Source organism: Rhipicephalus microplus, chromosome X, assembly GCF_043290135.1.
Source record: "Rhipicephalus microplus isolate Deutch F79 chromosome X, USDA_Rmic, whole genome shotgun sequence".
NCBI classification, from domain to species: domain Eukaryota; kingdom Metazoa; phylum Arthropoda; class Arachnida; order Ixodida; family Ixodidae; genus Rhipicephalus; species Rhipicephalus microplus.
In genome coordinates this window covers 407,249,736-407,265,099 of record NC_134710.1, presented here as the reverse complement: position 1 = coordinate 407,265,099, position 15,364 = coordinate 407,249,736, and the positions used below count along the sequence as shown (strand labels likewise).

Below are 15,364 nucleotides of genomic sequence, written 5' to 3'. Positions count from 1 at the left end.
ACTGGATAGAAGACACATAGCCCTTCGGAGATTCATTCAACGTACTGTTCTTGAGTGGAACAGCAAATTATTGGCACAGTAAACAATATAGGCATTCAGGATGTTTCACATCATCAACGCATCAACGGTACTAATGTGGCGCCATCTGCTCAGTTGAAATCAAACCACCTTTACAGCTTTGCAACATTTGGGTAGTCCTTGCAGCATCAAAAGAAATGTGTGATCTAAATAACAACGATGAAAGATACCTGATGCTTTGCCCTCAGCATTAGACGAGTCTAAGGGTGACAGATTAAATTCAGTTTTCTTGCTGTTGGGAGCAGAGAGCCAGTAAAAAGCACAAATGAGTTCAAGTGAACGGTCTGGGCTGTATGTGGGCTGCCATGTTGCTGTATATCATTGTGGTTAGGGTGGCTATAATGGTTACCATCGTGTAATACCGTTGTCACACAGGCACTTTTAATCACGATCAGCGTAACTGATTGGTTTTTGTGGTCGCGATCAACTTTGCGACCGCTGATACACGGCCCAAGCTAATCCGGTTCGGTGTTTCCTCAAGAAATGCACCAGGTGGCGTTAGCGTGCCCTAAAACTTGTACAATGGGTGCAATGCAATTTACAAGTTGTTCATGAAACTCATTTTTTTTACGAAGTACTTAAAATGTTCACAGGGGTCTAATTTGTCAAAAGTTTTAAGTTTGTTTCGTTTTTGTTCGTTACGTCAGGCACCATTAGCACTTGCCAATGCTGACAGTCGTGCTTTTCTGTCGTCTTCTTTTTTTTTGTGTCAAGCGCCGGGGAATTTCTGCTGCACTTGCAAAATGAGTGCCAAAGAAAAGTGCAGAATTGTATCTTTTTTGATGGTCTCAACCAATACTGACCTTGACATAGAGGTTGCAAGAGTGGAAACCCAAGAAATGAAGAGATACTGCATTCTCGCAAACACCTTATGCACAGCTGCCGCAGTGGCTGGTAATGTAGTTGTTCATGCGAAAGGTGGAAGTTCGATCGGAACGTGAGATGGTTTGAGGACACTCTACCAAATATTGGGGAACATTTTTTTAAGCAATGTTTTCGCGTATCAAGTGGAACATTTCGATACATCGTGGAATCCTGCCGGCCCATTGTGCAGCGTAAGGTGACTGCGATGCGCCAAGCGATATCGGTGGAAAAAAGAGTTGCAATGGGACTTTACAAGCTTTGTTTGTCTTCTGAAGACAGATCTATTGCTAATCTTTTCGGCATCGGGCGCTCCACTGTGAATACCATATACAGAGAAATCTGCGAAGCAGTTATAACTGAGCTAGAACCACAGTGGCTGAAGATGCCAAGAGCAGACGGCATGGCCACCGACATCATGGAATGCAGCGCTGTCTGCGACTTCCCTCAGGTGGTTGGCGCCCTTGATGGGTGCCACTTTCCAGTGTCGCCGCCGAAAGAATTTGCAAACGACTACTACAACTACAAAGGGTGGTAAGTACTTATAATATACATGCACATGGACATATATTGACGCAAACACAAAATACATAATGTATCTGTGTATAAACAAAACTTATTTTGTTGAACGTAGTAGCAAACTGGCTTGACAAGTCATAAAACTTGAGACATTGATTGATATGTGGGGTTTAACGTACCAAAACCACTATATGATTATGAGAGACGCCGTAGTGGAGGGCTCCGGAAACTTCGACCACCTGGGTAAAACTTGAGACATGTATATTGATAGCTTGTTCTGCACCTGCATGAAATATTGATCGCTTCAGCACTTACGCCGCCCGGGTGAGGATAAGAAAAAAAAAAAACCTGTCGGCGTTTCCGTCATTGACGTACGTTACAGGCTTGGTGCTTTCTGTAAATGCCCCCTCATACTACATGCAGGTACAGCATCATCCTCCTTGCATTAGTGAATCAGCGCTACCGGTTCCTGTACGTGAATGTTGGATCACCCGGTCACTGCCATGACGCCTCTGTATACGAGCGGTCTGGCTTGGCCCAGTTCATTGAAGGCCCATTACTCCAGACGCCCGTCGTAGACATTTGCGGACAGGTGATCTTGTGTGACTCCGGATCTCCGGTGATCTTGTGTGACTAAGCTTTTCTTTTGATGGCGAACCTTATCAAGCCTTTTAGTCGCCGTGCATGCCTTAACCCGGAGATGAAAGCATTCAATTACCAATTATCGAAATCCAGAAGAATAGTGGAAAACGCCTTTGGGCAGTTGAAGGCGAAGTTTAGGTACACAATGAAGCGTATGAAATGCAAAATTCACAATGCCCCGACGGTAATTCGTGCCTGTTGCATATTGAAAAACATCTGCGAGGAGTTCGGCAAAGGAATGATGCAACACTGGACCTCCAATGTTCAAGCCAGCAACACACAGTTTGAACAACCAGAAAGCAGCACTTGTGAGAGCGCCGTCGGTAGAGAGGCAGTTAGAAGAGCTCTTGTACAATACTACAAACAAAGGAAAGAGAATTAAGGAGACACTGACATCACCTACTTTAATTGTGGTGTTTTCTTTATTTCTTTATTATTATTTATCAACACAAGGGTGTTAGTTAAGCGTACCGAAAAATGTACCTATTGCATCAACCATTTTTACTTGAAGCTTCAAGTGGCGCTCCCTCAGCTTCATTTATTTGGCGCGCGCAGCCTCAAAGCTTTTCCGCATGCGCTTCTGCTCTGCGAGCAAAGCACTTCCAAACTCTGAGGAGGCGGTGCCACGCCTCCTTTTAGTCGCATCGCGCCGTAGCTGGGATGTGGAACGAACAGTCGATGGTTCCTCTTCAGCTGTTTCGGGCGGTGGATCAGAAGAGGTTCCCGTGCTTTCGCTTACTTCAGGGCTACTATGTTCATTGTTCTGGCGACCACTGCACACCATACCGCTGATGAGCTGTGTAAAAAGAAAAAGAAAAACAGGAAAACAGCAATGACGTGCGCTGGCTGGTCAAAACTCAATAAAAATGTTTCTAAAAACAATGCTACTAAAATTGTATGTCTCGCACATTATTTCTGTTCATTTGAAAATATCTCGTATACACCCTTTCAATCTTTAACTCGCGAGCATGAAGGCTACATCAGCACACTTTTGTTGCCATGGAATATGTAAACAAAAAAAAGTATTTCACATACCTCTTCCACAGTGGTGCCTTCCTCTCCGCAGCTTGTCTCCTGCACAAGACTCGCGTCGTTTACCGGGAGGCATCCCAAGAAAGAATGAATTTTTTGGGAATAGGGCTATTTAACTGATGCTGAGCCAGTCGTCTGTCCCGTCTTTACGTAGTGTCTGCACAAAGCATAAATGCATGCATAAAATGAAAAAGTAGGACGTAATTCTAGCGTATACACTGTAGTTTACATAAAGAGGTTTGTAGTACGTGCGCCTCACCAGATTTTTGTCCCTTGAGCTGGGGCATATAGGCACGTACTCTAACCTCCCGAGACCAAGAATTTAGGGTCATATATTTTTGCTAAACTTTCAAAGGTGATTTTTCTTAGTGCTAAGGTGAGAAGTGTCACGTAGTTTTTCAAATGATAATGTTAATTGGCCGCAGCACGTTGTCCATTATATTGGATATTGGCACTCTTAGGAGACTGTTTCGGGTAACCGAAAGTAGGCCGTAGTTGAGGTCAGAGGCGGAGGACATATCGCATTACATATATACTTTTATTTACTGCTTTCAAACAAACTATAATTATTAATGGTAATATTTTCTGCGCCATGGCATCGTAACCTACAAGTGAAAATAGGTGATGCCAATATGTAATAATTATAACTGCAGCAAAACAAGTGCTGTTCTCTGTAGAGTACCGAGAGAGCACATGAGCATACTGTCGTGTTTTTGTTGTCATTGTGACCCAACACCCATTATGTTGGACATTGTCAGATTCACTCTGCATAAAAAAAAATGTTTTCCCCAAATTTGGATTTCTTTGCATGCTTGAACCTTTTACGAACAGAAACTAATGCTTAGATACACTTAAGACATCCAAGAATGAATATAAACTCATTTACTTCTTAGGCGGTAGCAGTAAAAGTTGTTCGTGCTCAGTCCCATTATTTCGAGTGCTCCCAAGAAACCGGAAACAAACAGACTTCGACCATATTCACTACATGGCGGCACGGGTCCCACAAGCAGCCGAGAAAACACTTTTTCAGGAGGAGGCAAGTGCTATGAAAGCCCTGGTGGGCTGTGTTACTATTTGTTTATTATATCAACAAACTTCCCATTGCTGGGTCTCAGAAAGCTAAATAGCACTGAACACGTCAATCACAAAAATCAGCGTACACTATTTCTATAGAGGCCTTTATCAGCAATGTTATTCATGCAAAGAACGCACGGACATGAAAAACTGTGTGCCACTACAAAGTAATTTCATAAATACACCATTTCACAAAGTATTTTGTGCACTTACCTGTATTGCTGTGTGAGATTTTTGATCTTCACTTTGATTTCTGACGGCCCCCGCTTGTAGCCGTCCAGTCGGAGCGAAGTGGGGATCTCGTTGTATACACCAGCGTTTCTCTTATGGCGCCTCAAGCCTCCCAGTCTTTCCTGCCAGCGGTCAATTAATGTGGAGGTCCCTTCATTTGACCACGAAGTGCGCGTACGCTGCGATGTAGTCGAGAGGTTTACGACACTCATATTCAGTTTGCTTCGAGCTGCTCGAACAGCTCGGCGGTGTGGGTTGAAGCAAGAGCGGAAGGCAACGGTCGTCTGCTTCTCCCGTAACTACATGCTAACGAATGTTAAAATATGCAATATTTCAGACATTTTTCCCAATATAAACAGTTTAAAATTTGCTTTTTATAAACATTTAGCTGTTTTAAAGTGTTTTTATTGAACTATGCTGGTTTTTTTTTTTTTTTTTGTGCTTTCAACAAGCTCGGTCAGGAGATGGAGACAACAGCAAAATCGCGATCTCTCACGCAGATCGCGATGAATGGATCGCGATAAACTTGATCCCAATCACGCCTTATCGTGATTAAATATGACAGTGTAGCAGCACCTAATCCGGATTGTGGTTAGTCCGCATCAACATTGATCGCGATTAAAAGTGCCCGTGTGACACCGGTATAAGCTATGCAATAATTCAGAAAATGTGAAATGCATGCGTGAAGAGCTTAACACAAAATGCTTCGTTGTAACGTGTCATACAAGAAAAGAAGCACAGCCACAGCTCTTTGGTCATTGATAATGAATTATTTATGCCAGGACTATAAAATATGCTGCTCAAGAACACTGCCTGTGTACTCCTTATAGCTTCGGCAGGGCTGCAAGGTAGTTGTGAGATGGAGTCTTGGCAGGTAGCTTACCTTGGCAATGATCTTCTTTTCAATTGGCTCCAGAGCCTTGAGTACTTCTTTGGGCGATATGCTGCCAGCTACAATCACACACAGATTCTCAGGACGGTAGAAGCTCTTGTGGTATGCTCTGACCTGTGCATCAGGAAAATAACATGCGGCAATTAGAGAGACGATGCTAAACTCTATTTGTTCCTTTAAGGGGGCAGACTGGTCTTAGACATTTTTTTGTTTATTTCTTCAGTGATCTTTATCAAACTGCACAGGATTATACAGTTTTTTCTGCTGATTTCAAATATTTAATTAGTTTTCCTGTAACTTATTTTGTTCCTGCGATAACTTAAGTTCCCTCCCTATTGTTTAAGGCTGCCATAGCAAAACAAGTGCTCAATTAGAAGTGATATTTAGGATATGCCAACATAGACTAATGACTATAGATTCAAATTAAGCAAGACTTTTCTGTTTTTAGGCCTTTTTTGGTTATTTTACAGCCAAATGAACTAGCCATGTTCAAAAGCAGTAGAAATTGTGTTACAATTTTGATGAGTAATTAATTAAAAAGGCTTGCACTCTAAATTCTGCTCCCATACTTGCATTCTACACACATATAGGTTTCCATTGCAAGAAGAATTATTGTTATACCTGTCCTAGCTGCAGAGATATTGAGGCCTCAAAACTAAACAGTTGCAAATTCGCTTATTTGAGAAAAATGGAAAAAACTGAAAACACACAGCTTCTTCAAAAAGCAACAATCATGGTGTGCATGTTTTGAAATCCTCATAAAGGTGCTCATACATTTGTAGCAGAGCTTCTAAAGAGGTGCTGGCAAGTTCTAAAGAAGCCTCAAAGTCCGTTCCCCACTTTTTTTACAGGTTCTGGACGTTAAGAGCACCAAGAATCTTGACACTTAGAATGACATTACAAAAAGATTACCACTTCCTGGTGTGTGAAAAATTGCAGAGATAGAAAAATACTAGCAGAAGCCAAATATGTCAATTTTAAAAAATTAATTTTTTTGTCACTTTTTAGTCCTAAAAACCAGTCTGCCCCCTCAAAGATGCAGTTTAAAAAAAGTCAGATCACTCACTGATAGCTCACGCCATATTGCCGCCAATCCCACATACAACACAACTCAAAGAGAAACTTTCAGCACCTAAAAACAGCTACAAGGGCCAGAGTAGGGACTAGTTAGTTGTCCATAATTGACACTTGCGATGCGCTGTTTCAGCACACAGAAAAACACACGAAAAATCGTGAGTAGAACACAACTCGAGCACAACAAGGGCTCATGTTTTGTTCTACCCGTGGGTTCGTGTCTTTTTTAGTGTTCAAGCAGCGCGCCGCATGTGTCAACTGTCCTAAAAACTATTTTTAAATAACCGAAACGTTTGTTGCAAACTATGCAATAGCCATCCCCTTACCACATATACTTGTATAAGAATTGCACTCTCGATTTTTCACCAGTTTTACTTTTTTTTTTTCTTCACCCACTACACCACACCCAACAGTTATTATGAAGTTGTAATACAGAGCCACGGTACTCCACAATACATTCTGTGGATCAAGTGAATGCCCTCTACCTTCAGTGATTCCAGCACTTCTATTCACCAAGCACTGCGTTGGCAAACAGGTGCTGGAAAAAATAGAGGAAAAGAGTGATTCGACTGACTGCTCTGTAGAGAAGTGAACACTTTGCAGGTTATGCTAACACTTCATGTATTCTGATTGGTCAAGTACAATTGACATCAGCTTTGCTGATACTTTCTTTTCCTAGCTGCTTTGTTGATGCCATTGGTCGAAAAATGTGCGATCCCAAGCGTGTTCTCTGGTGATTCGCTGAACCAGTGTCACACAATGCAGCCACAGCTCTTTCAGTGAGAAAGGGTGTTGCACACTGAACTGTCACAATCGCACCAAAAACAATAAAGCATTCTTTGCGGTGCCAAAATCGAAATGCACTATATGCCACAGGCTCCAGTGGCTGCTGCGTATGGGCCGTGAACAGTACCTTGTTGCAATATATGCAGCTCACGTCAGTGCATGTGTCGCCTGTATGAGACTCGTAACGCACCTAAATTTGTCTGCCATATGTAAAAACTAGAAATGAAGCTATATTGAAATAGTTGGAATTAACATGGTGATGAACCAGGGCGATGCAAATGATTCAAAACTGCGTTGCTGGTGTCATTCACCTGAATTAAGGGGGCACGCGACCTTTGAAAACGAAAAGATAGCGAAAAAGTCTATTTTTGGGAAGCCACATATTCGGGCAGTACGTGTCATAAACTACCTTTTCTGTAAATATCAACGTCCAACTCATCGCGAAACTGTTTGAAATAAAGTTTACAAGAAGCTGCCGCAGACTTCAAGTGACACGGGAGCGCTCAAATTGGCCCCAACTTTGTGCGATCGCAGTTTCTCGACCGCTTGACAGAGCTTTGCCGTTTTGTTCGTGAATTCTTGCACTTTCTCTTCCTGCCACCAGCGCCGACGGCAGCAGCGCAGGAGACGAGAAAACTGCTCATGATTGGAAGACTTACGGGAGCTTTGAAGTTTCCCGCGGCAGAGGCGCGCCTCCGGGCGTGAACGATGAGCGCGCTCCTCAAGGACGAGAGAGATCCTACGACTGTGATTGACTGCTGCACGCAACGACGTAGTACTGTTACACATAATGCGGCTCTCTGTCGTCTGATGCTCTTTCGTCCTCAGCATTTTCTTAGTGTTCCACCCGCTATCGTCCATCGTTGCAGCCGATCGCATACTCTCCGCGTTTCAAACATATTTACGAAACAATTTTCAAACGTTTTCACGAGACAATTTTCAACTGTATTTACAAGATCGTTGTTGCATTCGCTCACGATGCGTCCAACGAAAACGAAGACTCAACAAGTGTTCGGTGCAAGAAAGTGATCTATGAAGGTTGTCCGCATGATGAGGCTCTCTGCTCACACGTGCGCCGATGATGATTGCACCGACAGTACACGTGGAGCAGCTTCTTCATCTACACAAAAGTGTGGTTGCATCAAGCCGCCTAGACACGAGACTCCTGCTCAACTGGTGCAAAAATTCGACATTGCAAGTGCACCTGGTGTCTCGCATTCATCGACAGGGGCTTCTACATCCTCCAAGAGTGCGAACGGGTCGTCAACTGTGCACTTGCGAACACGTTTTCCGACGTACGAAGAGAAAGAAGCGGTGGATCAACAACGCACTGCTGTTCAAGGAGAACTCGGCACTATGCCAGCTACGGAGTGGAAATTTCAGGCAATACAGCGTGACCAGGCCAGGCCATTCAACGGGTAGGCGAGAAAGATTGACTGCGTTTTAAAAAGGCTAAAAAGAGATCCTTCGAGAAGACGGAAAGGCGGCAAAGAAAAGGTGCCAAAGGAGACCTCCAGTTATGCTGCAGGGTTGTTTTAAATTTGCATGTGCCCAAAAATTTCAAATGTCGTTTTTTCAAAATGACTTTTTTGGCTAGTAAGGCTGCTTGTTCTAACCATATCTGGAAAACCACTTATTCTATTTTCATAGATTTTTTTTTTGTTATGTACATAAATAAATTTCTGAGGGGGAGACAAGCCTATTTTTTTAATAAAGTGTATCTGTTATTTATGATACCTAATCAACACTTGATTAATACCCGAATCATCAACACCAAATTTGATGGTCTGCTAAAGCTTTTCAGTAAGAAATAAAAAAAAAGAGCTCTGTTACCCCCTGAGGTATCAATCTGAGAGTCATCATTGTCCATTTCACAGTTCAAGCATCTTTTGAAAGTTGATGATATGTGGGGGTGTAACGTCCGAAAACCACCATATGATTATGAGAGACGCCGTAGTGGAGGGCTCCGAAAATTTTGAACACCTGAAGTTCTTTAATGTGCGCCCAAATCTGAGCACACAGGCCTACAGCATTTCCACCTCAATCGGAAATGCTGTAACCACAGTCCCGCGACCTGCGGGTCAATGCAATCCCGCGACCTGGGGGTCAGCAGCCACTAGACCACTGCGGCGGGGATGTTTCGAAAGTCCTCCAGGCCTGGAATAAAAGAACCATGAGCACTATTCTGACATATGCTTTATCTAGAGAACCAGTGGACATAACTTGATGAAATTTATTAGTAGTTCTAATGATTTTGCTATTAGTCTATCCTGAAAATTTCATCAAAATATCTCAATAAACAAAAAAAGTTGGTATCTGATGATAGCCTCCCACCTTAAATTCACCTTTCACTTAAGGGGAGATGAGATTTGAAAAAAAAATTCGTTATTCTGTACCTTAGGGTAACAAAGTTTTCTTGCTATATGTATGTACATATATATATATATATATATATATATATATATATATATATATATATTTTACACTGATTTCAAGTATGTAATTACTAATTAGTTTTATAGTAAGTTGCACAGTTCTTTTTTTTTTGTGCCATGACAATGTGTAAAATGTAGTTCGTTTTGGACAAACTTTTTGTGCCAGTAAACTTTTATGGTTCTGAGCCACTAAGGAGAAATGATATTCCGAAAAAAAAAAAAGTTGTATTAATCTGCACCTTAGGACAATAGAATTCTCGCCGTATATATGACCATTTATGCTGATTTCAGATATGTAACGGGTTTTATAGTAAGTTGCACAGTTTTAGTTTTATGCCACGACCATGTAAAATGTATAGTTGGTTTTCGGACAAACTCCTTATGCCACGAGACATTTATGGTTCTCAGCCATTAAGGGCTCATATTGTTCTACATTAGCTGTAGAATGCACATACATTTAAAGAAAGAGCATATAAGACATTTTAATGGACCAGAAAACCTGTGATATGAGAATTCTTAAAATCCTCAGCCTACACTTATTGTTTACTTTAGGTTCGTAATAACTATACAGGTGACATCAAGTTTTAAAGGAGATACTTGTACCATTTGCATGTTCACGATTATGGGTGCAAAATTTTATACCAGTGAGGGTATTAGAAAAACCAAGAACAAGATGTTGTAACTCAGGAAGTGACCCAAAAATGAATTTTGAGAAAGAAGCTTTATAAATGTATTGATTGATTGATATGTGGGGTTTAACGTCCCAAAACCACTATTTGATTATGAGAGACGCCGTAGTAGAGGGCTCCGGAAATTTTGACCACCTGGGGTTCTTTAACGTGCACCCAAATCCGAGTACACGGGCCTACAACATTTCCGCCTCCATCGGAAATGCTTTTTAAACGTATAAGCTTATCAATGCGGAAAAGATACGTTTTTCAGATTTTTTTCTACTATCATGAGAGCTTGGCAATCATGGCTATCTTGAGCATGTGCCTTTAGTGAACACTTCAGGTAAAAGTTAATCGCAAGTAGCCAGGTAACAATTTCCAGGGACTCTAGACAATGAGCTCCTTTAAGGGGGGACGTGGCAATGAAAATTATTTTTGTTATTTAGGAAGCTGAAGGGATGAAATTTGGCTTGCAGATGTCATTTGTTGTGCTAATATCATAACTGAAATCAGTTTTGAGCTATCTAATATAACTTTTATGTTACAACACTTGATGACTCTCATTGTCACCCCAAAAATAATTAGCTAATTAGACACAAGTTCATCAAAACTTTTGCATAAGGATATTTACAAGGGTCCATTTTGAGCCGTAATGCTATTGATTTATTTTTAATATTTAAGTAAGTACACAATTTTTTTCTCAAGTGTCCTGGACATATTGTCTTGCCAACAACTTTTACAAAAAGCCGATTACAAAAGTCTGTATGATGTGCACACAAATATGGACAGCTTTACGGCACTCACCAATGTCTCAGAATTTAAGTGCAGGAAACGGAATGGCTACAGCTTAATTTGTTGTGAAATGGCTCAGGGATGACTGACAGCAACTGCTCAAAAAATGAAACCTGAGAAAATGGAACTCAAAAAAAAATTGGAGCTAGAAGCTGATAAAAACGGAACTCTGAAGGAAGCTGGCTTTATTTTTCATTGTAGAAATGCATCTTTGTGGCTATCTTGAGTTCAAATCTGTCCTCTTTATGATAATGCCAATATGATGGCCCTTTGCCAAGGTAAAGCTGTAAATTTGCATTTTGCTGTGCCCAATTTTCCCATAGCTTTCTTTTGACGACAGCCCACCAGTAAAATGCTTGTTTCTCTACTTCTACTACTTCATTTGATCTAAAATCACACTATGATTTAAAACATGGTCTTGGGACCACAAAAAAAATTAATTGAAAAACTGAACATTTTGACAAAATTTACAATTCCCATTGCCATGTCCCTCCCTTGACTTTTTAATAACCACCTTGTGCTCTTTAAAGGCGATCTTAACTTACTTCGAGTCTCATATGAATTTTCAGGTGTTTTTTTGTCGTGAATTTAGAGAAACTAAACTTGTGAAAGCAAATAAAAATGAAAATATGTAATTTTTGAAAAAACTCACACTTTTCGACTCGCATCTCCCCTTAAACACGATTGATTGATATGTGGGGTTTAACGTCCCAAAACCACTATATGATTATGAGAGACGCCATAGTGGAGGGCTCCGGAAATTTTGACCACCTGGAGTTCTTTAACCTGCACCCAAATCTGAGCACACGAGCCTACAACATTTTCGCCGCCATCAGAAATGCAGCCGCCACAGCCGGGATTCGATCCCGCGACCTGCGGGTCAGCAGCCGAGTACTTTAGCCACTAGACCACCGCGGCAGGGCTCCCCTTAAACACAAGTGATATTTTATACAAGAGCGCTGTTAAATAACACAGTGACGTCTTTCAGCTGTTGTTGTTGTTGTCTTTATTTCAGACAAATGTATGTCTCGGATACAAGGGCAAAAGGCAGATATCCTCTGCCTGACGGGACCCAAGTACCCGAAAGCACCACTCAGAGCATACAATATAAAAAGAAATACAATAAAACACACTAATAATGCATGCGTAACATTGTTTTTGTACAGAGTAAATGGAGTACATACTTGTACAGTAATAAAAAAGATTCATAACACTACAAATAACGAAACCAGAGAAACATATGACTGCTATATATAGAACTTATCAATCTTGAGGACAGTATAGAAGGTAAGCGTTGATACATCTTTTGAAAGATTTCAGAGACAAAGATTGCTGCGCGATTTCTACAACATGAGTATGTTTGTTGAGAACACTGGGAATTAAATCTTGCGTTCCATAGGTGGTTCGGACAAGTGGAATTCTCTAATGGTCGTATCTTAATTCATAAGGCACATAGCTACTAGATTGCAGTTCAATATATCTAGAAGCATTAAGCTTAATTTTGTAAAAAACATAACAGAGTAAATGAAACTCATATAGTTGACTCACCTTTAGAACACCGTGTTCTAAAAAGTATGAACCTGTGTGATCGTTGTATGATAGGTTTTCTACATATCGTATTGCTCTCTTTTGCAATCTTATTAGCCTAACAAGATTAGATTTAGATGTAGACCCCCAAATCTTTATGCAGTAGTGAAGGTGTGAATGAATTAGGGTGCAATATAGCTGCCACTTTAAAGATTTTGGAACAAGGTCTCTAAGCATGTGGAGTACAGCGAGGGACCTTGATATGTTGGCATGAATTTTATTAATGTGATGGGACCAATCTAAGTGCAGGAAACGGAATGTGAAATCATCACATATATGCATGCCTTATACGCAGTCTGTTAAAGAAGTATCTAACCTTTGGTGGAAGAAAAAGAACTGGCATGATTAGAGCGTTGGAAACCTAATCCCTCCCTCACAGTAGTCCCCTTGGGACTCCACACATTTCTGCCTGCAGTGCTGCCATTGTTGGAAGCATTTTGAGAAGGCCTCTTTCCGAATGGAGTTTAGCTCAGTTCTCCCAGGGGTGCTGCCATTGTTGGAAGCATTCTGAGAAGGCCTTTTTCGGAATGGAGTTTAGCTCAGCTGTCATTGCAGCCATAATGTTCTCCCTTGTCTGAAATCGCTTTCCTTTGAATGTCCTCTTGAGTTTGAGAAACAGCCAGAAGTCGCAGGGAGCCATATCAGAAGAGTAAGGAGCCTGTTGAACTATGGAAGTATGACTTTTCGCCAAGAAAGTCTGAACCAAGTGTGAGGAATGTGCAGGAGCATTGTTATGATGGATGCGTCAGTTTCCTGTTCACCACAACTCATGTCTCTTGCGCCGTACAGCTTCACATGGAAGACATCCCTGTAGTACTATTGGGCGAGTGTTTGGCCCTGTGGTGCGTGCTCGTGGTGTACCACATTGCGGGAGTCAATAAAGCACTCAACATCACTTTGCCATTGCTGCACACTTGATGGGCCTTTTTTGGATTTGGTGGTGTAGAATGCTTCCACTGTGACTGAGATTTGGTTTCCAAGTCGTTTCCAAATACTCAAGACTCATCACCAGTGATAATGGTGTTCATGAAGTTAGGGTCACTGCTTATGAAATTCAGCATGTCCTGTGAGACTTCAACACGAAGTTGCTTTTGCTTCACCGTGAGCAGTTTCGGCACGTATGTTGCCACAACTCTCTTCATTCCCAATCTTCGGTCATAATGAAATATGCAGAAAAAGCGCTGATGCCCACATTTTCTGCAATTTCTTGGATAGTCACTCGACGGTCCCGCATCACCACAGCATTTCCTTGGGCATTAACATGGTCATTTCGGCATGATCACCAGATCTAATGTTCAATAAAATTCTATTTTGTTAACACACCTGAAATTGCTTTCTGTTTGTATTACCATTTCATTCAAAAACTTCCAGCACTTGGTGTGCAACTTAAATTTTACGTTGCTCTGCTACAACGAAAAAAAAAAAAAAACTGCAGATTTTGCACAGTTTGCAATACCGAGGTTAAATGCATGAGGAAACATTTTGCTCGATATGATCAAGTCATGCAACCCAAAATCGTTTGATACCAAAGAAATGAAGTTTAGGCACTCGTGCACAGCTAGTAGTAGTGCATCACAAGCTCGCTGACAATTGGTGCTCGGAGTTCCCATAAGCACTAGTTCCAGATTTCTTTCTAATAGAAGTGCGTAAATACTCGAAATGTCGAATATTTTAAATAGTGTCTGCTATTTGATTTGATTTGCACTATAATTGTACTATTCGATCTTTCGAACTTCCCAAAGACAAAGACGGTCAACGTTCACCTTGACAACGCCCTTTTAAAATTTTCAATATGCTTCACCCCATCACATTATTGTATCACAGCAAAGCTGCAGGTGGCAATGTGGGTTGTTTGGTCCTACTTCGACGAGTTGCGCGTACAAAAAGACATGGACAAGAGGAGATAGGCATACACCAACAGGCGCTACTAACAATAATAGTTCATTTCCTTCACCTTTCAAGTTTAACTACAGTGGCAAATGTATGAACTCAAGAAAAGACCGATTCCAACACTGACTTCAAATTCGCCAAAACATGCGTAAAACGTCGCCAAAAGTAGCCTTTTTTTTTTTTCAAATTTCGCCTAAAGAGTCGCCACTGTACGTATGTACGGCGTTCCTAGTAATAAATATTGCTAATTATGTATAGCCTCGTGGAGTACAGTATAGTGTCCATAACTTCTAAATTCTGAGGTTTTTCCATGCCAGTCGCAGCACCCGCTTCGCCATGAAAGCACTGAGAAAGGCCACGCATTCACCAGCGGTGTCCCTGAATGCTAGCACCTTATAACAAAAGTTTGTGATGGTTTTAATTGCAGAGAGTACAGGGTGAAGCAGTCGCTGCCATAAGAAAGGGACGGCGTGTGTAGCTTTCCTGCAGACTAAGAGAATTGAGTGCCATGCAATCATGTATCCCATATTCAAACATAAATACAAACCAACGGAAATAAATTCAAAAGTTCTGCGTAACCATCGCAATGCCCGCACTATGCTTTCTGTGCGGTGATGCTTACGCTATACATTCGCCTCACTGCCATTTCTGAAAGCTACCCAAAAAAGCCGACTTCTTGGCAAGCCCAAAAAGTATGGTAATAACAAATTCAAACTCTACATACCAAATTAGGGGGTACCACAGCCCTCAAGAAATTCCAAGAACTATTCAGGAGAGTTGGAGCTGTGCTCGGAACACGC

General features: G+C 41.4%; 1 protein-coding gene across 1 annotated transcript in view; it reads right to left on the bottom strand.

Annotated features, from left to right (window-relative positions):
• Positions 1-15,364, bottom strand: part of LOC119160965 (uncharacterized protein C05D11.1) — a 269,272-nt gene that overhangs the window by 235,755 nt on the left and 18,153 nt on the right. The window contains exon 5 of the mRNA XM_037413256.2: positions 5,321-5,443. Coding sequence (XP_037269153.2) covers positions 5,321-5,443 — 123 coding nt within the window. The remainder of the gene's footprint in view (positions 1-5,320; positions 5,444-15,364) is intronic.